Source organism: Triturus cristatus, chromosome 1_2 (assembly GCF_964204655.1).
Source record: "Triturus cristatus chromosome 1_2, aTriCri1.1, whole genome shotgun sequence".
In the NCBI taxonomy this organism is placed as follows: Eukaryota; Metazoa; Chordata; class Amphibia; order Caudata; family Salamandridae; genus Triturus; species Triturus cristatus.
The window spans coordinates 82323990-82349583 of NC_140580.1; the positions used below are offsets into that span (position 1 = coordinate 82323990).

The 25594-nt window shown below is 48.0% G+C and overlaps 1 protein-coding gene across 25 annotated transcripts in view; it reads right to left on the bottom strand.

The window, feature by feature from the left end:
- LOC146866844 (scavenger receptor cysteine-rich domain-containing protein DMBT1-like) overlaps window positions 1-25594 on the bottom strand; it is a 605183-nt gene that overhangs the window by 184270 nt on the left and 395319 nt on the right. For 22 of the 25 annotated variants that reach the window (XM_085602150.1, XM_085602105.1, XM_085602159.1 and 19 more), the window contains 2 exons: window positions 20219-20248; window positions 17521-17550 (listed from right to left, as the gene is read on the bottom strand). In XM_085602150.1, the coding sequence (XP_085458276.1) occupies window positions 17521-17550; window positions 20219-20248 (60 nt within the window). The remainder of the gene's footprint in view (window positions 1-17520; window positions 17551-20218; window positions 20249-25594) is intronic. The other 3 variants (XM_085602092.1, XM_085602245.1, XM_085602217.1) reach the window with 1 other exon arrangement.

The following is a 25594-nucleotide window of genomic DNA, read 5'->3' on the forward strand; positions in this document are numbered from 1 at the left end:
AGGCTAGAAATCTCTATCCTCAGTGTTGCTAATCCAAATTTACTAAAGAATTGTATTCTCTCTTAACAGCTCCCTTTTCTATTGATTTGCTCACGCAAAGTCAATCTCTCTTCATATTGGATTTGTCTCTCCATCTCTTTTGAAGACTTTCTTACCTCACTGTCAGAACCTCTTTAGAGGGCCATGGGGTACTCAAGGGCTATTGGGATGAACCATGGTGGTTGAGGCCATTTACAACTTATGTCCCGGGGCCTGACCTTCTATTGATCCTGAACAACAGGGCCAAGTACCTCTTCTGCACTTGCCTCACAGTGGTAGCTATGGATGAGCGATCAAAGGCTCCCTCGGGGGGGAGTAGACAAAGGCTAGTGAACACTACTCATAAATCAAAGTGCGCTCAGCAATGTCAATAAATCAATCTCCAGTCAAATACCTGTTTTGTATGAAAAAGAAGTATTTTATGTCTAAAAAAGGACTGACAGCATTCGTAAGCAATAACACAATCACCTTGAGGTCAGAGCTCTAGTGTTAGCCTGGCAAAGCCGTTTCCCATACTCTTCTTTACAATGTTGTCTGGATTATTGCTCATTCACTGGTGGCCCCATCATGGGAATGCTCACTAGCTGGCCTTACTCAAGAGCCCTCCTTTGTCTCTTGGGAAAAAGTAAGAAGTGTCCATGGTGCATCAGTGAGTCCCAAGTGTTACCCGCTTCTGCAGTATGGAAGAGCTTTTCCACGGTCCCGTGCAAGCTCTGGTTCTGTACAGAAAAGTCAGTCTGCTCACGGCTCAAGTGGCAGCACCTGGAAGTAACAAGCTCCATCCCAAGCAGCGCTGCTGGCTTCCTCAGTGATTGGAGGTGCTCCCAGCTTCCGCAGGCACAGTAAGTTTGTTTTTCCCACACGGAGAGGAAGGTTTATCTTTAGGCTCCCAACCTGATCCCAGCAATGGTGCGATATCCTCCTCAGTGTGCTCCGAAGTCTTCTGAGTTGGTTAGGGTCAGATCACAGTGCATGGGCTTGACCCATAGGCTGCAGCTTTCACTTTCTCGGGCAACAGCAAAAACTGCTGGCAAAACTCAGTACCGGTAGCTCCTAATGGAATACAGGTTTGCTGTGGTACTTGCTGGCAAAACACAGACTCCTCCAGTGCAATCACTCACACCACGTTGGCCCCAACTGACATGCAGAGTCTCCACTAAGGCACACACGAGTCTTGGCATGTTTTTCGGCACAATCACTTCAATGGTGGCCCCCTCTGGCATATGGGGTCACAGCAACAAGCCTGTACGGCTTTGGTGCTCCCTGCATGACACCCAATGCATGGCTCAGTCCACTGTAACCTTCTCCTAGCATATGAGGGTCGCTGAATAACTCCTGTACATGAGCATATAACTGATCAGTGCACAGCTATATCATCACACCTTGCACCTCCTCTCAGTTTGGCTGCCCACAGGACCTCGCTCCCTCCAATGCTCTCTTCTTCCTTAAGGGCACACTGGACTTGGTAAGCAGCAGGTGCTGGAGCTCCAGGTTCCACGGCAGGTGGTCTTGGTTTCCCTGGGAATGTCCCCTCACTCAGAAGGGAGCCTAGCAGGCCTTGACCCCATTTTTGGTACCAGGCGGAAGTCTTGCCAAGATTCCCCTTCTCACTAAGCGAATCTGTCTACTTGGCAGATGGTCAGTTTTGGGCTCTCAACCTCCCCTTCTTATAGTCCATTTCCAGACATCAAATGCGATTTAGGGACTGGGTCTTTGAAATTTAAGTTGGGGTCCTGCTTCTTCGAGATGCTTTTTGTGAAGAATATTGCTGGAATCTGATACTACGCTGCCACGGCATTACGGCAGGATCTATACCCCTGATGAAGGGCAAACATCCGAAATGCATTGGGGCATCTGTGTAATGTGATAACAAACACTACAGATTCCATGAATATGAGAAGTATCATATGAATTAATGCTTATGAAAAGAAAAAAAGAAAAAAGATGAAACAATAAAAGATTAATGAAGAAAGAAATCAGATTGGACATTTGTTCAAGTGGTTGAACATTTAAAAACGACACTACGTCGCCAAGGAGTGCTAATTGAGTTCACTTGTTCCCCGTTGGAGGGCATTTTTATTCAGTCCTGCTTCTTTTGAAATGTACGCTTTTCTCTCTTTTCTTCCTCTTGAAAGGCTGTCCCAGCAGGAGAGACTCCGAAGCTGTTAGTCCCACAACACAGGCCACAGGAGTGAGTTGAGTTCATGTCAGGTGCCTCACAAGACTTACCTTTGCTTGTGACGCAATTCCGCAGAGACGACAGGAGCACCCGTCCCCGTACCCACCTGACCCTCGTGGACAGTAGGAACCAGCAGGGATGAGATGGACGCAGGGAAGGGAGCCAGAAAGGACGTAGTGGCCTCGTGTGTGGGGTATCTCGGTGCCCTCTGGAAGACAGAAAGGACCAGATCACTAAGAGCCCCACTCCTGTTCTAAAGCACCCTGAAAACACACACACAGAAATTGTTGTCTTCCGGGGGACTCACCAATGCTATTGTGGACCACGGCACCCAGAATCAGCGCTGCTCCAAGGAAGGCTGCTCCAGGTGAGGTGCTCCTGGACACGACTACCTCAGCGATCATGCCAAAAGTAAAAATCAAAATCATGCGCCTTGATGTTCTTGCGCACTCTTTGCTGAAACTATAGGGGCAAGCTAAAACAGTGACATCCCAAAATGAAGTGGTGGGTATAAGAACAATGCTCCAGTTCTGTGGAGTTCTATTTTCTTGCAGCGCGCCTGCGCTATGAAAGCAAGGCAACCCCAGGCGCTCCTGCGCTACGACAACAAAGTAACCTACAAGCGCTCCTGCGCTTACTGAAGCAAAACAACCCCCAAGCGCTCCTGCGCTTATTGAAGCAAAACAACCCCCAAGCGCTCCTGCGCTTATAAAGCAAAGTAACCCACCAGCGCTCCTGCGCTATGTAAAGAAAAGTATCCCACAAGTGCACCTGCGGTATGGGAATGAGGCAACCCACAAGCGCTCCTGCGCTACGAAAACAAAAGTATCCCACAAGCGCTCCTGCGCTATGAAAACAAAAGTATCCCACAAGCGCTCCTGCGCTATGGGATCAAGAAAACCCCCAAGCGCTCCTGCGCAATGAAGAATCACAATACTCGTTGTGCGCTCCAGCGCGGCGAAAGGATCTACCGGGGACGCCTCGATGTAGAAGGCAACAGGTTTCTTGAGTCGCGACTCGACTCGGGTAACAGCACTCACGTCACTGGGGGAATCCGAAGCACTGAACCGGCGGGAAACGCGAAGGTTAAGCGTTTCCCCCGGAAGTGCTTCTGCGACCTCTCGTGTGCTGCAACGACTAGACCGGGACTCGACCTCCAGCCGGAAGTGAGTCTCTCGGCATTTCTGTGCGTGCGTTGCAGGGCTGCGGCAAGCGCCGCGGAACCTGACAGTACCCCCCCCCTAAAACGAAGCCCCCCTCCCCAACACCCCAAGGACTCAAACAGTGGAGACAGGGCGAGGGCTCAGAGGGTGACTCAGATGAAATGCACGGACCAGAACGGGAGCATGGCGCACATGGGACAAAGGCTCCCACGATCGTTCATCCGTACCGTATCCCTTCCAGTCCACCAGGTAGAATAGCTTACCCCTGGTACGACGAGAACCCAGGATGACCCGGACCTCATACTCAACGTGGTCCTCCACCACCACCGGAGAGGGGGGAGAGGGAAGAGCGCTACCAGAAGGGACCGCCCGCAGCAGGGAGACATGGAAGATCTTCATATGCGGAGGAAGCGTGAGCCTCATCGCCACGGGGTTGACCACCTTCTCGATGACAAAAGGGCCCACAAAACGAGGCAACAGTTTCTTAGGGCCATGCACGTTGATGTGCCGAATGGAAAGCCACACCCTGTCACCCAAGCGGTATTCGAGCTCCTTCTGTCTATGGGCGTCAGCATGCTCCTTGTAGGTGTCCTTAGCTTTGGCCAACTCGAACCGTGCTTGTTGCCAGAGGCGGCGCAAGGATTCATGATATGAACGCACCGTGGGCAACTGGCTGTCCCGGGGTACCTCCCAGGCGGTAGTGCGAGGGTGACGGCCGTAGAGAAGAAAGAAGGGGGACGTACAGATGGCAGAATGCTTGCTGTTGTTGTACGCGTATTCCGCCATCCACAGCACCTCAGACCATTCCTTCTCAACCATAAGCAGTAAACAACGGAGGTACGGCTCCATGGTGTGGTTTGTCCGTTCGGCCTGACCGTTGGTCCGGGGATGGTACGCTGAGGACAGGCGCACGTCCATCTCGAGGATCCTGCATACCTCCTTCCAGAAGCGGGACACGAATTGCGATCCCCGGTCCGTGATAACCACCGACGGAACGCCATGGAGGCGAACCACTTCGTGCACGAAGATCAAGGCCAAGTCCGCAGCGGAGGGCACTTTCGCCAAGGGTACAAAATGCGCCACTTTGGAAAGGTGGTCAACTATGGTAAGAACCGTGGTGTGCCCTGTCTTGGTGAGAGGGAGTTCTACCACGAAATCCATGGAGATGGTGTGCCACGGATACGGCGGCACAGGGATGGAACGCAGCAGACCAACAGGGGGCTCTGACCTGTTTTTCCCCAACAGACAAACGGCACAGTTCGTTGTATGGGTTCTTATGTCGCTCGCCATTGTTGGCCACCAATACTGTCTTTGCACCAGCTCAAGCGTCTTGTGATAGCCAGGATGGCCGGAGTGGACATGATCGTGGCACATGCGGATTGCTTTTTGCTGACAGGGCACCCCAGGTAGGTACAACCGTTCCCCCCGAAACAACAACCCGTCCACACAAGTCACCCCTTCGTGGCCTTCTGGTGAGGTGCTCCTGGACACGACTACCTCAGCAAAACCAAAGAAAAGCGCTCCTGCGTGATCATGCCAAAAGTAAAAATCAAAATCATGCGCCTTGATGTTCTTGCGCACTCTTTGCTGAAACTATAGGGGCAAGCTAAAACAGTGGCATCCCAAAATGAAGTGGTGGGTATAAGAACAATGCTCCAGTTCTGTGGAGTTCTCTTTTCTTGCAGCGCGCCTGCGCTATGAAAGCAAGGCAACCCCAGGCGCTCCTGCGCTACGACAACAAAGTAACCTACAAGCGCTCCTGCGCTTACTGAAGCAAAACAACCCCCAAGCGCTCCTGCGCTTATTTAAGCAAAACAACCCCCAAGCGCTCCTGCGCTTATAAAGCAAAGTAACCCACCAGCGCTCCTGCGCTATGTAAAGAAAAGTATCCCACAAGCGCACCTGCGCTATGGGAACGAGGCAACCCACAAGCGCTCCTGCGCTACGAAAACAAAAGTATACCACAAGCGCTCCTGCGCTATGAAAACAAAAGTATCCCACAAGCGCTCCTGCGCTATGGGATCAAGACAACCCCCAAGCGCTGCTGCGTAATGAAGGCTCTAAGGTGGGAGAGAATCACAATACTCGTTGGACGCTCCAGCGCGGCGAAAGGATCCACCGGGGACGCCTCGATGTAGAAGGCAACAGGTTTCTTGAGTCGCGACTCGACTCGGGTAACAGCACTCACGTCACTGGGGGAATCCAGTAGAATCCGAAGCACTGAACCGGCGGGAAACGCGAAGGTTAAGCGTTTCCCCCGGAAGTGCTTCGACCTCTCGTGTGCTGCAACGACTAGACCGGGACTCGACCTCCAGCCGGAAGTGAGTCTCCCGGCGTTTCTGTGTGTGCATTGCAGGGCTGCGGCAAGCGCCGCGGATCCTGACAGTTCACACCAGGATGTCAGCCTTACAGATAGGTACATCTAAAGGTTAATCCTGGGCTTCCAGCCCTACTCTTCAGCTGACCACCGACTCAAATAACACCTTTTTGAATTGTACAGGGGGAGTCTCTCTCCTTTCCTCCAGAATGTCCCATGATGTTTAGTCAAAATACCAGAGAAAAATTATTGTATTGACAAAAGGTGGTCAAGAAAATCGAGAAGATGAAGGTAGGTTTCTATATGTAAGCAACGTTTTACTATATAAAACTCCACTCATATGTAATTTGACGAAATATATATCTTCAAGGTATGTAGATGTGGAGTTAAGGATAGTAAATCTATATTTACCTATTTGCAATTGTCTAGTCCTCTATATTTTTCACACGACATTCTGTCCACACGATATAATTATGCCAGTGATCCCACAGGGAGGCCTGCTTTTCCCAAAATGGAAACCAGGGTCCTCCATGTAATGTACCATTGCAGGCACACTTGCTCTCAGTGTACATGCACAGCAGTCCATTACTATCACCTCCATGTAGTGTCCATGTAGTGTGCCACCTGGGCGTACATACATCCAGCACTCACAATTACTCTGTGCATACTGCTTAGTACTGTATCCTTTCTCTATTGTACCTCGCGGTCTCCTCCCATTTTGTGTTAAATTTAGCCCAGTGGGATGGAGTACTCAAAGCCTATAAAGGCTCGGGAAGGGGGGGAAACACTTCCCCCTTCCTTTTTTTTGAGTTTGGCCCTGGGAGATGAGGTCCCTGGGACCTAATAGGTTTTGGTTCTTTGGGTCTAACGCCTCCTTCACATATTTTATTTTATATGGCACTTTTTTATAGTATTTGTGGACCCAAAGAATGCCAGGGCCTATTAAGTCCCGAGGAGGGGAGCAGCATGCCCTCCTAGCCTGTTTATGTGGATATGACCCGGAGGGATGGGTCCCCAGGGACTTTTAAGGCTTGGGGCCATACAGGGGTTGGCTTTACATATGAAAATAAAATATTACTTTCAGGCAATGTCCCCTTGCATCTGGGCAACTGACTAACATGCAGACCTCAACCCTGGTACCACAATAGTCCTTAAACTATTCTACGGAGCACTCCCTTCCTTTGTCATGAAGAACTTGGAATTTTCCAAAGTAGGCTGGTTTGAATTCCACTTTTATATACATTTCCTGGTAGGGGATGTTGATACACCGTCTAAGGTTTCAGAACTGGTTTGAGATGGTTCTTGTTGAAATGGCATTTTCTGGCTGTTCCTTAGACACAGCCCTAGAGCAAAGCAATGGCTCTCATAATAGGTACTAATGATGCCGACTCCAAGCAGGAGTATCCAAAAGAAGGTAACAAATGAAGTCTCAGATATCTACACCTGGCAATCATAAGTCTTTCAGAAGCAATAATAGAGGATAGACAAAAGAAGAGGCCCTGCTTACAAAGTTTCTCACATTCAACAACTGAAACTGTATGCCCACTTCTCAACTCTACCATCAACCAAATGGCAGTGTTCAGTAAGAACTAATTAGCATCCATTTGCTAACAATGCCCTCACTGAATTTTGAAAGGTAGCTCTGTATCAAGCCTCCTAGAATTAAATGTATGGGTCTCCCTGTGTTAGACATTGGGTTTTCTGAATTTCTAGTCAGGGTAAGTCACAACACACCCTAAATTATCCTGTGGTCACCCTCTGGCAGCTTGGCACAGATCAATCAGGCTTAAATTAAAATGCAATCTGTGCTGGTATTTGTGCAACACTTCACACAGACCACAGATGAAAACACCACAAAAATACTGCACACCATGTTAGAAAAATAGAGAATCATTTCATAAATAAGACTAGACAAAACGAAAAAACTCCAATCAGCCGAACTTGAGATATGAATATTTAAAGAGTAAAAGAGAGCTCAGAAGCCAAAAGATGGGATATCTGGGTGCGCTGGACCTGAGCAAAGTTAAAGGTTCTGGCCGACCACAATGGAGCGCGGGCCGGATACAGGGACCCACTTGGGTCTGCTGAACAAAAGTACCTTGATATGAATTCCAGGACTTAAATCCGTCCTGGCTTTTCGATTACACATTGGACACAGGAACATACAAAAATTGTACGTCCTGTACAAGCTGGCATGATAGCTTCCAAACATCTATACGTACATGTGAACACAACAAACCTGGTGATCCTCATTATCGCAGGGACATATGAATATACATACGTCACGTTCAATGAAGGTGACACTGTACTGATTGTGTATATATCGCATCTATACACCAATGCCGAAATGCGTTTTAAACCTACTGAAAAGATACTGACAGCAGTACATACTACTGTAGTGAGAGAGAGACAGAGCCCTGGCTCAGGGTAAACGCATAATTGTCATGACCCCAGTGCCGACCTTAGAGGCCGTAACCATATGCAATTATTTCAAACACTAAGGGGCCTATTAGGATGGCGGGTGGACTTTCATCCGCCCGCCATCCTAGCGGTGCTGGGACCTGCCACCAGTGGTGCGGCGGTCCTGCACTGGCAATTAGGATGCCACCACCACCGTGGCGGTGACATCCTCTATTCCCAGCATTGTGGCAGGCGGTGCTGTGAGCACGGCCCAACGCAATGCTGGGAATGCATGTCGTGCCTTGGCATGCGCAAGGTGACAGGCACCGCGTGGTGCCTGCCACTTCGTCCATGCCAAGGCAGGGGGGTACCATAGGTACCCCCCATGTGCCCCTCTCCCCCCAACATCCTGTGGGCCCGCAACGGGCCCCCAACTGAAGAAACCGCATGCCTTTTCATGGTGGCAATGCCGCCACGGAATGGCTGCTTCCCGCTGCCATCATAATATGGATGGCTGTGTCTAGCAGACACTGCCACCATATTAGGCCCCTTTTACGCCCAGTCACCTGTGTGACCGGCAGAAAACCAGCAGACAGTCTTTCCGTCCGCCGGGGTCCCCCCTGCCATACGAATATGGCGAGGAGAAATGGCATGCGGGAGGAGGAGAATGTCGGACGGATCACCACTGCCATATGGGCGGTGGCGATCCGCCCGACATTCTAATAGACCCCTAAGACTTTACATCCATGTTGGATACAAGGTGCTAAGTCTTTCACTGCAACAGACGTAGATTGCAGATTTTATACTAAACTTTAAACACAAGCCTGTTTAGAGTATGAACAAGAATCTCCTTTGCCCAATGAAACAATGCCTCTAGATCGCTATGACGACATCATATATACTGATGGATCTGCCCATCCTGCCTTAAGGACAAAGCATCAATGCTCATCTGTATGAGGGATCGTAAAGGGGCGCATGCATGATGGAGAATTCCATCCTGAGAAAACCTATACGCAGTCATTAGGTGACTACACAGCACAGGTGCCAGAACTAAAGGCTCTAATGCTAGCATTAGAAAGTACAGATCATGGATTCCTTACACTCATATTGTGAGTAGAACGTGGGTTTCTGTTGCAGAACCCCCCTCCCCCGCTTTTTGCCAGATTTCTGATGCACTTTGACTTGATGGACCCAGGACCTGTGTTCTTTCCCATAACTGTACATTTTTTTTTTTTGTTGTTGATTTTCAAAAACCTTTATTGAAGGTGTAAGTTGTTGACCACAGCATGGTGACTACATCCCGGGGCAGGCTAACAACGCAAAGTAGTGTTCCGTCTAGCAATATAGGTGGGGAAAGGTACACAGCAAGCCACCAACAACCACAACAGGCCGGCCGCATCAAGTGGGACAGGTTTGGCAAGCACCATTAAGGGGGTCAAAGTATTTTAAAGAATATAACTTATGAAAAAAACAACATTACCATTTACGCATAGTGTTAGATTTGGGGGTTTCTAGTTGGCAGAGGTTGTTACCTTTGACCAAATAGGGGTCCTTGGGTCTAGTCATGGTAAGGGGGTACACTCCCAAAATAACCCCTGCTCACCCCCTTGGTAGCTTGGCACAAGCAGACAGGCTTATCTCAGAGGCAGTGTGTAAAGCATTTGTGAACACATACAGTAATACAGTGACAACACTACAGATGGACACCACACAGGTTGTAGTATAAAAAAGTAATCTTTATATAGGCTTAACACAAGACCACAAACGACAAAAAACCACAATACTGTACTTTAGAATGGTAAAAATAGCTTAGGGGCATATCAGCAACAACCGGCGATAATTATCACTAAGCGCACTTAGTGCTAGGATAGTTATCGCCGGCTATCGCCAAATTTTATCGCTGAGATAGCGTGTTATTAGCAACGCTTATCTCATAAGCGATAAAATTCCAGGTGCAAGCTGCCAATTGTGTGATTATCGCTGGAAATACAGCGATAATCGCACAACGTTTGGCGATAGCTTGCTGATAGGGCAGGGCAGACTCAGCCACGATATCCACCATGCATTGGATATCATGGCTAAGTCAAACTAAAAGCAGGCGTAAGGAAAGTAGCGATAACCAAGGTTAGCGCTACTTTTCTTATCGCTATGCTTGTTAGCGTGCCCATTGATAATAAGAGAAATGTCGGTTAGCGACATTCCTCCAGTTATTTTAAGCTGGAACGCCCACTTTGCATCTCATTAGACATGCAAAGGTGGGCGTTATGGGAAAGGGCGCTAAGGCAAGGATTCACGCAATAGCGTGACCTTGCTGATATAACGATACAATTATCACCGCTTTTCGGCCAAAAACGGCCGCAAAAGCGGCGATAATTTTTTAACGCTGCCTTGTTGATATGCCCCTCAGTTCTCTTTAGACGGTAAATGCAACACTTTACGTTCAATGTACATTTGGATCCGTAACGCTATACAAACAAAAGGGTTGCAGGGAAGGTGATGCGTCGGTTCCTTACACGCAAGAATGGTGATGCGACGGTGCCTTGCTTCGGGGGAGGTGATGCGTCAGTTCCCTACTGCTGCATAGGGGACGGTGATGTGTTGGTTCCTTACCAGAGAGGAGGCGATGCCTCAGTTCTTCATCGCGTGGGGAGGTGATGCATCGGTTTCTCACTGCGCTTCTGTGGCGATGTGACTAGCAACGCCTGCGATGGATGGCGACCCGGTGCAAAAATGGAGTCTTCTTGATGTTGCGACAATGAAGGGGTGATGTGTGCACGGCCGACGGCTGTGCGGTGACTCGGGGAATCTCCTTGAGCCACAAAAGGCCCTGCGACACGCTTCTCTGGTGATGCAATGGTGTCTGCTGCAATGGCGATACCCTTCTCCAGTGATGCGGGGCGCATCGGCAATCCGATGGTGACAGCAGCAGCACGCTTCCTCAGTGATGCGATGACAGCTGCTGCGGCAGCGACATGCTTCTCTGGTGATGCGACGGCGTCTGCTGCAACGGCGACACTTCTTCTCATGCGAGGCGCTTCGGCGATGCAATGGCGACAGCGGCAGTGGTGGCATGCTTCCTCAGAGATGTGATGACAACTGCTGCGGCGGCGACACGCTTCTTCGTCTTGAATCGCGCTTCCAGCTCCCAGCGACACACAGTCTCTCAGAAGGCTCAGCTCAACAGCAGGCACTTCAGATTCCCAGCAAGGGAACTCAGGTTTGTGAAGTCTTGTATCCCCGAGACTTCAGGCAGGAGGCAAGCTCTAGTTCAAGCCCTTGGAGATCTTCTTACAAGTTGATGAAAGTAGCACAAAGTCCTTTCTACTTTCTTTGGCAATCAGGTAACCACTGCAGGCCAATCCTCAAACAGCACACAGCATAGGGATAGTCTCCTCCTGCAGTCTTTCTCTCTGGTTCCTCTCCTCAGCAAAGGTTCTTCTTGTTTCTCAGAAGTGATCTAAAGTCTTGGGGTATGGGCCCCAGTATTTATACTCATATTTTCTTTGTTCTCTGAAGGCTGAGAGGCCTTTGCCTAGTCCAAACCAGTTCTGGTCAGTCCTGGAGCACTTTGTTGACAAGACTCCTTCTTTCCTTTGACAGTGTGGACCAAGGACATCAGACGCACCACAGGATGTGGAGCACTATCCTATTCAGGTCCCAGGTGCAACTCCTCCCACCACTCTACATGCAGATAGCTCTATCTAGGCCTGTGCTGACTCATCCTGTCACCTGGAATCCCCTAGCCCCTGTCACTCAAACGGCAGACATGGAATACACAACCTAGCAGAGGCAGGCTTGGATAGTTAGGCAAGAAAATACCTACTTTCTAAAAGTGGTATTTTCAAACACTTAGGCGCCCGATTCCGATCTGGGTCGGAAAGCTCTCCGACCGAGCCGGATCCGGAGTGTTTTCCGACCGAGCCGGACTCCTGCAGTCCGACCGCGCGAGTATGATGCGGTCGCATGCTGCCAGACTCGGTTCGGTTGGACTCCCATAGAAGTCAATGGGAGCCGGTCGTACGACACGTACATGGGTTCCCATTGACTGAATGGGTACGTCTCGCACAAGGCCGCCCCCTACAGTGGGTACGCGTCGGTGCCATCGCTGCCTGTGTTGGGGAGACCCTTGGGTCTCCCCAACAGTGTCCAAGTCATAAGGCTGCGGGTGACGGGGGTCTGACGTAGACCCCCAAAGGCAGCTTCCTGGACGTTTTGGGAACTGGAAACTTCGGCTCGATCCAGCTGTCTGACGTTTGCATCGTACTGGCTCGGTCGGAATCCGCCTCCATTGCACGGCACGGTTTGCTTACAGATGAGGCGTACGGAGCGGTTCGGAACCGGAAAACTATTCAGTCGGTGATTTTACGCTTCTCGCATCGTACTTGCTCGCTCGTACAGCTGTACGAGTCGGGCAGAGAACACGCGTACGGCTCGTAATTTTTACGGCCGGATCGCGTTCAGAGCCCTTCCGAGCGAGATCAGAATCGGCCCCAGAATGTTAAAACCAACTTCATTAAAAGATGTATTTTATCATTCTTAGTTCAGGCATACTAAACTCAAATTTCTACCATGATCCCTTGGTCAGTTAGGATTACAAGGTGTTATAATCAAACTGCCCATTCTGGCCTATGGGGAACAGGTCGCCTTGCAATAGTAAAAAAACGAAAATGGCTGTAATTCACTATTAGGACATGCCACACACACCAGGACATGTCCTACCTTTTACTTAAAATGCACCCTGCTCTTGGACCTACGTTATGGGTGTCTGATATGAAGAGAAGGGAAGGTTTAGGGACTGGCATGTGGGTGCACTTGGCCAGTCAACATGGCAGGACCAGACTGTACATAGGCTCTGCAATAGCAGGCCTGAGACACACTTTACAGGCTGCTTTGGTGGGTGGCACAACCAGTGCTGCAAGCCCACTAGCAGCATTTGATTTACAAGCCATGGGCACTCATGGTGCACGGTACTAGGGTCTGACCAGTAAATCAAATAATCCAATCATGGAGTCACTAATCCAGACATGAATTTACAATAGAGAGCACATGTACTTTAGCACTGATCAGCAGTGGTAAAGTGCCCAGAGTCATAAAACAGCCAACAAAAGGTCAGAAAAATACAGGAGGAAGGCAAAAAGTTCAGGGATGACCCTGCAAAAATTGCCAAGTCCCACACATAGTTAATAGTAGAAGTTGTCCATTTATACTGACATTAGCTGAACTGTTGAGTCCATAAGTGATTGTGCTCTATACTCTGTCGCCTCTTTGGAGGTTTTACCCTGACCTAAGTGAAGCCCCACATGCATCAGTTTGCAGCACTGTCAGGTACCCCATCATCGCTAGGCTCAGCGGCTGTGTCTATAGCGGTGGTGTGTTCCAGCAGATAGGTTTGAAAAGGAGCTCAGATGTCGCGTGGGCGGGAGGAGGGCGGCAAGAGCTCGGCATAAATGTGTAATCGTTCTTGACAATAGATAGGATCTTGCAGCCAGTCCTTGAATTTGGGGACCCTCCCTCTCCCCCACCTGCAGGTAATCCGCCTTTTGGTGAGAAGGAGCGCTAGGGAAACATTACCAGTAGCTTCGAATGGGCGGGCAGTCCCAAGCTAAGTGCCTGAAGTCCACTCCTGCACCACCGCATCGGTCACAGCAGTCGTTGTCGCGAACATGAAGGTGTTGCAAGCGCGCTGGCGTGTAATAAAGGCGGTGAATGTATTTGTGGTGAATGATGCGCAGTCTGCTGCTGGCGGAGATGTTTCCAGTTTGGCGACAGCAGAAGAACCACTGTTTATCAGTAAGGGGGGAGCCCAGTTCCACCTCCCACCGTTCCTTGGCTGAGGGAGGGTCATATGTGCGTTCCCTTTGGGTGATGCGAAATAGTAGTGACACAATGTGTATGGGGGTAGTTTGCTGCAGAAGGGCGTGCAGGGGGGCATGATGGGGGGCTCCTGCGGAAAGCACGGGGTGAGGGCTCGCACATCCTGTCGCAATCTGACATAAAAATACGCTCCAGTGGGGTAGGAGGTGAAGTACCGAAGAATTCCTCACTTGTGCAAAATGTGCCCTCAACATAGAGGTTCCGCAAGGTCTGTTTGGAGAGTCTTCGAAGGAGTCTACGGCATCCTCCTTCCTGCGTGACCGGGAGGTCATGCCTGCTGTGGAGGGGTAGTAGGGGGGAGTATAGCAGGGTGCAGTGTAGTCGGTTAGCTAGGTCGCGCCAAGCGCAAGTGGTGGAATGCACTGTGGTGGAGGCTAAGCACCTCGGGACGGCAGAGGTGCTCAAGTAGGCAGAGCACGGGGTTGGGGCCATATACCCATCCTCTATCACCAGGTGGGGCATGTAACAGGGGGGATTTATCCAGTATGCCGCAAAGTGAGCCTGAGCGTAGTTGAAGTAGAACTCCAGGTCAGGCACCTCAAATCCTCCGGGACTGAAGGGTCGGGTGAGAGTGTCGCAGCTCTGCCTGGCTTCTTTCCCACCCCATATAAGGCGAACTAGTTGAGTTTTAAGGGCTTTAAAAAAATGATGGCTTGGTGCGCAGGGAATATTAATCAAAAGGTAGAGCAATTTTGGTAGGACCACCATTTTTATATGGGAGATTCTCCCAGCCAGGGATAGGGGAATCGCAATCCATCTAGTGATTTTCTCAGTTATTAGATCGAGCGCGCACCCATAACTTGCCGTCATCAAAACACTCTGATTTCGAGTGATGACTATGCCAAGATATGTGAGTGTCCCATGTAAAAGGTGCCATGGGTACCAAGGGCACTGTGACCAGGGAAGGTCTCTAAGGGCTGCAGCACATATTGTGCCACCCTTAAAGGTGGCACACAGTCCACACACACACTGCCATTACAGGCTGCGTGTTTTGGTGCAGGGAAAAGTGAAGAGTCGACATGGCACACATACCTGTGTGCCATGCCTGCAACCAACTGCCTTTGGTATAGATAAGTCACCCCTTTAACTGGGTGCACTATACCACTGGTGAGGATACTGTTGCATGAGCACTGTACCCCTACAGTGTCTAAGTCCATTCTTAGACATTGTAAGTGGAGTAAAGCCATGAAGAGTATATGGTCTGGGAGTTTGTCATTACGAACTCCAGAGCACCATAATGGCTTTTCTGAATTATGGGAAGTTTGGTAGCAAAACTTCTCAGCATAATAAACCCACACTGATGACAGTGTGGGATTTATTATATAATGCACTCAGAGGGCATCATAGAGATGCCACCTGATAAACAAACAGACTCAGGCGGGTTGTCTGACTCGTAAACAACAGCCTGCCACAATGAGACAAGTTTCTGGACTCCTGGGGTGGGAGCCTTTGCTCCCTGGGCCCAGAAACAAAGCCTTTTCTGGACGGAGGTGTTCAAACCTCCCCTGGATCAGGAAGAGCCATCTGTGGCAGGGGAGCTTTAAAGGCCCTACTGCCTTTGCAACATGACCCCCACGCTCTCCTGCTATCAGGAGCAGGCCCCCTTCCTGTCTCAGCCTCTTTACAGTGGGAAGACAGGCGGGGAGAATTGGAACACCTCAGAAAATGTGCCCACCTCTTCCAACCCCACCCCTGAGGTGGGGGTGGCTAGGTAAAGCTCACTCTTCAGTGCCCACCATCTTGCAAATGGCAGGCACTCTCCAACCAGGATTAGGGATTCTGCCCACTCCCCCACGTGGGGTGAGCACACCAAGGGTGTAGTCACCCTAAGGTCAGTAGCCCATTGGCTACTTCCTCGAGACCCCTAAATGTCCTCTGAATACAGCATTTAGAGGGCAACCCTGAACCCAAGAGGGAGATTCCTGCAAACCACGATGAAGAAGGATGGAAGAAAAAGCAGAGGAGGCTACAGAGAAGAACTGACTTAGCTCCAGCCCTACTGGCCTGTCTGCAGTTTCTGGAGATCCTGTACCAAACGCCGTCTGGTCCTGCAGCCAGCAACCTCCAAAACACCTGGGAGGACAGACTGACTGCCTTCAACAAAGAACAAATCTCCTGGGAACAGCAACTCTGTTCAAAAGAAACTACAAAGACAGATTCTGAGTCTACTGAGGACGAACAAACTTGCCATCTTGAGCCACCTCTGCACCCATCGCCTACTGCCCGAGTCCAAGTGGCCCACCGGTCCCAGTGAGGTTCCCCAGCTCTCCATAGCCCGGGTCCACCATAGGTTGACCCTTCCAGGACTCCCTGACGTCGCCTTCAGCCTGTGCACGCAGACCCCCGACTGAGAGTGACCTTGTAAGGTGAAATCTGACCTCAAAAGGCACCCCTGCATCTGGCCGTCCTGCACCGTGGAGAAGACGCCCAGAGGTGCAGCTACGTCCCCGAGTATACGAACTTACCTGCCCTGCCGTTGGTTCCTCCCGGAAGACTTCCTGAACCGAGCCGGCAGCCAAAATCCCAAACCGGCAACCTCCAAAGGATTGCAAAGGGCTCCCGATCCCTCCTAAGCACCCAGCACCCAGCCGTCCCCGTGCTGCAGGTGGTGTGGACTTGGTGCTAACTGGGGATCCCCTTTGCCCTGACCTTAACCATATGAGTTTGGCTCCCGAGACTGAGTGGCCTGCCAGTGAGCAGCCCCAACCGAGGTGCACCTAGCCCTTCGGCTAACATTGACTTCCTGCACTCTGCACCCTGCTGCCCTAGAGCCGCTGGTGGTGCACTTTGAGTGCCTACCTAGACCTTGGGGAACTTTAGTCCTAACCCCTAAACCTCCCACTTTGTAAGATGTTTACTTACCTGTAAAACCGATCACCATTTATCCCCTATAGGAGCCCATGCTAAGAGATGTTGGGCCAAAAATGTTTTTTGTGTTGAACTAATGTTTGTATGGTCCCATTCTGCCAAACTCAAAAGGACATCCTAGGTATTTGCATTATTCATCATCTTTCCTGTCTCTGATCATAGCCTTTCCTGCAAAAGCACATTCAAAGGAAACAAAACGCATAAATGAAAGATACATACAGATATTAATGTTTTATTACACCTTCATCAGGACACCCTGCACTTGTATTCTCATAGATCGCACTACATTTATCAAGTATGGAAATCAGCCAATGAGTCTTTTGTTATGAAGTTGCATTTTCACAAAGCTCCTTCTGCCAGTGACATCTTAGATGTAGTTTATTCTGCCACAATTGTTCACTATTGCTACTCAGAAAAAGGTAGTTGGGGTGCAGTTTGTCATATCCAATAATCTTCTTTCTTGGCAGTGCAATGCTTTCAGTACAGCTGTAGGTTGACCTGGCCTATTGTGATTCTCCTCCCACCATATGTCTCATCACTTATCACGCAAACATTGTGTTATCATTTCTGTTCATCTTAAATTGCTCTTCAGAGATATTTGCTGTTTTGTGATCTGGCTGTGCACTCACTAAATTAGACCGCACACAAGCATAAGCATAAGAAAATTGAATCATAATTACCAGTTGTTGGCATTGTAGTTGTTGAGTGGTCTGTAATCGGAAAAGGCAGCAAAATCAAAATCAGAATCAGAAAAATACAGCTACATATAAATTATAGGTGTCTTCAATCCAATTATTATAATTCTCTGCCCATTTCTCCGATGCTCATTTATGTTTACAGATCATTCTCAAATACTGCTAAACTCTGATTTGTGTCTGTGTCTTTGCTCTCTATGGATAATCGGCCATGCAATCTAATACCCACTCTAAATCATCTACCATTAGTGAAAGGTTTGACTACATCTCTACTTCTGCTTCATGCCTGTAAAATGTACAAGTCGCCCACTACAGTCAATGCAACAGTAGAGAAAGCGTTGAATGTCGGATGGGTAAAATTTACTATTCCCACTCCACTCAGTACTACAGTAGGGAAAGCGTTGGCTTGTGGAGGGGTAAAATTTACTATTCCCACTCCAGTCAATACAACAGTAGGGAAAGTGTTGGATTGCAGAGGGGTAAAAAGGTGCTCTTCCCATTCAAATGAGTGCAAGAGTAGGGAAAGTGTTGGATAGCACTGGGGTAAAATGTACTATTCCCAATCCAATAAATGGAACATTAGGGAAAGTGTTGGATAGCCGAGAGTTACATTTTTGCTACTCACACTACTCCAGTCAATACAACAGTAGGGAAATTGTTGGATTTTGTAGGAGTAACATTTACGATTCCCACTCCAGTAGGTGCAACAGTATGGAAAGTGATTGACTGCAGAAGGAAACAATGTACTATTCCAACTGCAGTCAGTACTACATTAGAAACAAACAAATCCTCTGCGAAAAAATAAAATAATTTAAAAAACTACATAAAAACACTAAAATATTAATATTAAAAAACTACAAATATATTTAACATAAAACATCTTTTTAAATAAATACATATTATAATGTTAAATTCATATCATAAATATTTACACAGAATATTAAAGTTTAAATCTAAAAATAACTTTCATATAAAAAATGCTATTTAAAAATGATTTACCAAAAAAATGAACTAAATCATTTTATTTTAGTTCAAAACTCACCATATGCCCCTACAAACTTACAATCAACACCTAAAACTTAACATTAAGGGGCTGATTCTGATCCGGGTTGGGAGGGCACCGAACGCGATCCGGCCGGAAAAACTACGAGCCGTACGCGTGTGTTCCGGCCGACACGTATAGCTGTACGAGCGAGCCAGTACAATGCGAGCTACATGAAATTCACCGACCGAGTCGCTTCCGGGTCCGAACTGCTCCGTACGTCTCGGTCGTAAGCTAACCGTAGCGTGCAATGGATACGATTCACGACCGAGCCAGTACGATGCACGCGTCGGACAGCATGTACGAGCCAGAGTGTCCGGCTCGCAAAACCTCCCGGAGTCGGTCTTCGGGGGTCCGCGTCGGACCCCCCGACACCCGCAGCCTTACGACTCGCACACAGGGGGAGACCTATGGGTCTCCCCAACACAGGCATGTACGGTGCGGATGGCACCGACGCGTATCCACTGTAGGGGGCACACTTGTTCGAGACGTACCCATTCAGTCAATGGGAGCGCATGTACGCGTCGTACAACTGGCTCCCATTGACTTCTATGGGAGACCGACCGAACCGAGTTCGACAGCATACTTGCGCATCGTGCTCGCTCGGTCGGACTGTAGGGGTCCGGCTCGGTCGGAAAACACTCCGTCTCCTAAACATTTTACAAATACATTAATTAACATAAACAATAAGCATACAAAAAAATGCATCAAATACATTTTAAATATATACCAAAATACATAACAATAATTAAAAAACGATAATAAGAAGCAACAATATTTTTTTAATTGATCTTAATGACTTCAATATCTTAATAAATGATTTTACTTACTTTAAAATCGATATTCTTGACAATATTCTTGCTGACAATATTTACATGTCACAATATTTTTGAGTCAATATTTTTGCAAGTTGACATTTCCGACTCAATATTTTGTCTGAACACTGGCTTGAGCCATCAGGACAAAAATTTCAGTCAAGTGTTCTCCCTTACTCCATGTAGAGCAAGGAAATAGTATGTTTTGCCAATCAGTAGCACAGATGATATACAGCAGTGCTCCCATTCAGTTAAACCCAAATGGACCACCTAAGTATTTGCATTATTCAACATCTTTCCTGTCTCTTATCATAGCATTTCTGACAAAAGCACATTCAAAGAAAAAGAAAGCATAAATGAAAGATACACACAGATATTAATGTTTTATTACACCTTCGTCCGGACACCCTGCACTTGTATTCTCATAGATCGCAGTACACGTATCTAGTATTGAAGCCAGCTAATGAGTCTTTTGTTATGAAGTTGTATTTTCACAAAGATCCTTCTGCCAGTTACATATTAGATGCAGTTTAGTCTGCCACAATTCGTCACTAGTGCTACTCAGAAAAAGGAAGTTGGGGTACAGTTTGTTTTCTCCAGTAATCTTCTTTCTTTGCACTGCAATGCTCTCAGTACAGCTGTAGGTTGACCTGGCCTATTGTGATTCTCCTCCCACCATATGTCTCATCGCTAATTATGCAAGTATTGTGTTATCATTTCTGATAATCTGAAATTGCCCTTTAAAGATATTTCCTCTTTTGTGAACTAGCAGTGCACTCACTAATTTATACTGCACACAAGCATAAAATAGTTGAATCATAATTACCTGCTGTTGGCATTGTAGTTGCTGAGTGACCTGTAATCGGAAAAGGCAGCAAAATCAAAATCATAATCAGAGAAATACAGCTGAATGTCATTTATAGGTGGTCTCAATCAAATTATTATAAAGGAAAGAGCAATCCATGATGAACATGATCATTAGATTTCAGACCAGTTCTTAATCATCTATTAATACATTAAATGAAATAAAACAGCTTCTATCTCCAAAAACGTTTAGCGGCAATTACCAGCAGTTCATTTGTGATATCTTTCCGGCCCGGTACGGACATTGTCCATCACTTCCCGTCTCAGACCTCAGTGACGGGAATTAGTTCTGAGAATGTTGTGTTGCCAGATCCCATTGTCTCAATTGTCAGTCATGTGTATATTTCCGCTAAATCTTTAACGTGCTGATCACTATTCTACAGTTTCTGCCTGTTCATTCTTCAGCCTTACACCTTCGAGATCCTCATTTTCAAAGAGGTAAACTGTATTGAGCGCCTCCACTCAGAAGTCATGGGGAAAGTGAAGGGTGCTCCTTTGTAGTCCCACACATGCAAAATTGGGATGTGTCAAATCAGTGATTTTGGCAGGCATGGATCTTGTTAAAGGGAAATAAAAGCCACCCTCCAAAAGTTTCAAAATTGTCTTTATATGCCTATAAAACATAGGAAGTATAGTGGCACCCTTAAAGAGCCTCGGACAAGCTTATGAGAGCCCGAGGGACACTATAACTAACCAGAAATTAGTCTGCATCCACCCTTAGGTACCCTTAGGTACCGCATGTGGACACCCTCCTATGACCCTCATACTGTGGTTCGGGACCGACAATCGACACTCGGAATTCCAGAGCTGGGACTTACATCTTTTAGACACAATTTGAGAGTATTCGGCTCTACTGAGCCTCTTCCTTCCCACAGAGTGCCTCAACCAGACCTCAGTCTAGCATTCCAATCATTACAGCCATCTGAGGCCAAAAGAGTTGCTTTCCTGTCCCTGAGTGATTCTCTGAACCCTCAAATATTGTCAGAACCTCTGTACACATGAGTCCCTGTAACCTTACTCTACAGGCTCCTAGGGAACTCATTCTGTCTTGAAGAGCTCCTCAATAGGCCCTCAGAATATTTCTGCCTACTCTCAGTTAACCTCAAAACACCTCAGCCTAACCTCAAACCCCTTCTGTGTACACTAAGAGGTATCCTCGGTTCCTCTGTTCCTGCTCTGATCCTTAGAGCTCCATATATACCCTCCAGGAGCACAGAGAGCCCCTTTCATACCCCACTTGGATTAAGGGGCAACATGCCATAGTTGACACAGGCTATCTGGTCATCGTCTGTTACTCAGCTCCCTGTGTCTCCAGACACCATCACAAAGATCACAGAAAGGTACTTCACTAATCTCCCTCTACTAGAGTAGAGCACAACTGTGATTGAAGAAAAATCCTGGCTTGAAGTCCTGCCAAGGGATACTGCTGTTCTCCTATGCAGCAGTTTTCATCACCTATATACACATATATTTTCAAATGCACAAATCTCTACTTATTGGTTTTATATGCACTTGTTACCATAGTTCTGCAGTTTGATATCTGTGCCAGCGTGCCATATGCACCATACTGTAACCTGCAAGTCAGTAGTGAAATAATTTCATGCAAAAAATCAGTTTGTATTGTATGGTATTCAAATGGTCATTTAGACCATATCTGTTACACAACATATTGTAGAATATCCGTGCTCCTTCTCAATCAATCAATCATGATTTATAAAGCGTGACAAACCACTCGTGAGGGTCCTAAGGCGCTGAAGTTGTTAGCTGTTTTGCGGTGCTCTGGTCATTCGAACAGACAGGTCTTCAGTCCTTTTCTGAATTCCTGGTGCAAAGAAGTAGTCCTATGGTGCAGGGGAAGGTCATTCCAAGCTTTGGCCACCAGGTGAGAAAAGGAGCATTCTCCCCTGTTGGCTCAGTGTATCCGGGAGTGTTAGCGCGGAAGAGGAAGGCAGATCACAGGTGTCTGTTTGATTGTTGGAAGGTCATTCGTCTGTTGATGCATGCTGGTCTTTCATTGTGCTGAGCTTTCGATGCATGTGGGTCAACATCTTGAACTGGCCTCTTTTCTGGATCGGGAGTCAGTGTAGTGTCTTGAGGTTGCAAGGTGATGTGAGTCCATCAGGGGAGGTCAAGGATGAGCCTTGCTGCAGAATTTTGTATTGTGTGTAGTCTCTTGAGGAGGTATGCAGTGATTCCTACATAGGGAGTTTTTCCATAGTCCGGCCTGCTGGTGACGAAGGCCTGAGTGATGGTCCTTACAGTTTTGCTTGAGAGTCAACTGAAAATGTAAGGGAGCAAGTGTAGAGTGTGGAAGCAGGTGCATGAGGCAGCGTTCACCTATTTTTTCATAGACAACTTGCTGTCTAAGATGATGCTGAGGTTGCGGGCATGGTCTGTCGGGCAGGGCAAGGGCCGAGTTCAGCAGGCCACAAAGTGTCATTCCATGGTGAGGTGGTGTTCCCAAAGATGAGAACTTCTGTCCGTGTTGAGCTTAAAACAGTTGCCCTTCATCTAGTCGGTGATGTTCCTCATACATCTGTGGAAGTTGGCTCTTGTGGTGGAGGAGTCTCCTAACATTGAGAGGATGAGCTGGGTGTCATTGGCATAGGAGATGATGTTGAGCCCATGTTATCTGACGACGTTGGCCAGGACAGTCATATACGTGCTGAAGAGGGTGTGCTGAGGGATGATCCTTGTGGGATGCCGCAGATGATCGACTTTGGTTCCAAGGTGAACAGTGGGAGACGGACTCTCTGGATTCTTCCAGTAGGGAATGTGGTGATCATTTGAGGACATCTTCATAGACTGCGATTTGGTGCAATCTGTTGATCAAGATGTGGTGTGTGCCAGCGTTGAAGGAGGCTGAGGGCTGCTGTTTCGCCGTGGTCCAGGAGGGCCCTGAATTTGCCAGTGGCTGCGATCAGGGCTGTCTCCCTGCTGTGGTTGGCTCCTAATTCGCATTGAGAGGGGTCTAGGAGGTTGACGTTTTTAAGGTGTTCAGTGAGATGCTGGTTGATAGCCTTTTTGAGAAACTTTGGCAGAAAGGGAAGCAGGGAGATGGGCTGGTAGTTATTTGGTTCTGCTGGGTTTGTGTATGGTTTCCTCAGGAGGGGCCTCACTTCGGCATGTTTCCAGTCTTCAGGGAAGGAGGCCTTGGTGAAGGAGGCACTCAGGAGTTTCTTGAGCACATCACCAATCGTCTTGCTGCCAAGGTTAAAGATGTGGTGGGGGCATTGGTCAGTGAGTGCTCCCGAGTGTACAGAGTCCATGATGGAGACTGTGGTTTGAGTTGTGAGAATTTCCCAATTCATACATTCTGACCTGCAGAAAACAGTAGTCTCGTTGTTAGTTTTATCTAAGTTGGACTACTGTAACAGTCTTCTGATGGGAATCAATAAAGCCCTCCTTTTTAAGATGCAAGTCCTGTAGAACTCAGCCGCCTGCCTGTTATTCAAACTCCCTAAATACGCTTCTGTAAAGGGGGTGCTAAACGCGCTTCACTGGCCTTCAGTGAAAAAAAGGATTACATTTAAGGCTCTCTGCATCGCTTTCAGAGCACTGCACAATCAGGGTCCTTTATATTTGATTGACCACTTTCATTAGTACTCTCCCCCTAGAATGCTGTGGTCTTCCTTTCATCAGCTGGTGGAGGTTCCCAAGGTGCGTTTGTCACACTGGGGTGGTAAAAGCTTTTTTCACATTACCTCCAGACTTTGGAATCAATTGTAACTTTCACTGAAAAATGTACCGGACTTGAGATCATTTAGGAAGGGTCTGAAGACCTGGCTTTTCCAGGCCTATGCATATCAGTGTTCAGTTTTGTCTCTTTAATTCCCCTTGGGTGGTAGGAGGTTTAGATGTTAGCGCCTAGACGCCTTCGGGTATTAGTGCGCTATATAAATAAATAAATAAGTAGTATTTAGTGTTCATGGGTGTGAGTGGGCTGATGCTGTCGGCGGAGCAGGTTGGCGTTTGAAGTTCTCGTAGATGGCTCATATCTAGTCATTGAAGAAGCCTGCCAGGGTGTCACACAGTTCTTTTGAGTGGGTGATGTAATTTCCAGTGGCCTTGTGGTTGGAGAACTCCTTCACAATGGTGAAGAGATCTTTGCTGTGAGGTTTGCTGGCTTCTATGTGGTCTGCTAGACCATTCTTCTTTGTATCTTTCAGGAGGCAATGGTACTGGTTGAGTGCTGTTTTGAAGGGGGTATGGTTTCCTGTCTTTTTCCTAGTGCGTCACTTCCTTTCTCGATGCCAGTAGCAGTGTATGATAGATTTCAGCTCCACAGTGAACCAACTGGCTCTTCCGGCTGATACTTTGGGTTTGGCTGGCTTAGCGGAGCGATTATGTTGGGACATTTCGTGATGCACGGTGAAAAGTTCTTCGCAGCCTGTTCTGAGTCGGATGTTGTGCCTGGGAGTTGGGAGTTGTTCTTCTGATATCTTTTTCCAGTTTCTGCACACAGAGCTGGGGGGTGTGGTGCCAGCGTTGGTATATTCTGATGTGGATACTATAGTGGCAGGTCCAGGTGAGCTGTGAGATGTGGTTCTACTTGACTTTGTAGCTGGACGTATAAATGAGGTCTAGCGTGTGTCATGGGATATGGGTGGGTACGGTGACAAGTTGTTTGAGGCTTATGTTGTTCATGATTTCCTGAAGGCCGGTTGTGTTGGTGTTTGTGGGGCCATCGAGGTGGAAGCTATGATCCCCTAGGAAGATGTAGTGCTCGGAGTTGATGGATATAGGGGTGATGAGGTCATGGATGGCGTTGCAGATGCTGGAGCTTGATCCCAGTGGTCTTTATGTGAGGGTGCGTTTTCTGTTTGTATGAAGTTGGAAATTGAGATCCTCCATTATCAGGATTAAGTTGTCTGCGGAGGTTGTGCAGCAGATGTTGTCCTTGTACATAATGGCAATTCCATCACAGTTTTTTTTTATTCAGTCACCGTGTGTTATCTTGAAGCCTTTAGGTGTGACAATGGTGATGTTTGGCCCGGAAACAGGGTTCAGTCACGTCTCTGTGAGGAAGGTGATGTCTGGGGAGAGGGGTGAGATTGTATCCCAGATTTCGCTGGCGTGTTTGCTGAGCGATCGTGTGTTGAGTAGAATGCACTGGAGTTGTGCCTTGGCGTTCTTGGTCGGCATGGTGGTTGCAGTTGTGTTCGCAGAGTCTCAGGCATTGTTGGCTGCTTCTGTATTGCAGGTGAAGTGGCAGTGCTAGCAGGAGAAAGGTCTTCTTGTGGTTCATGGAGATATGCAACAACAGATGTTCAGGATCCAGGGTTCTGAGCTTGGTCCAGACGCGAACAGGCACAGACTGGCTTGCCTTTGGTGCACT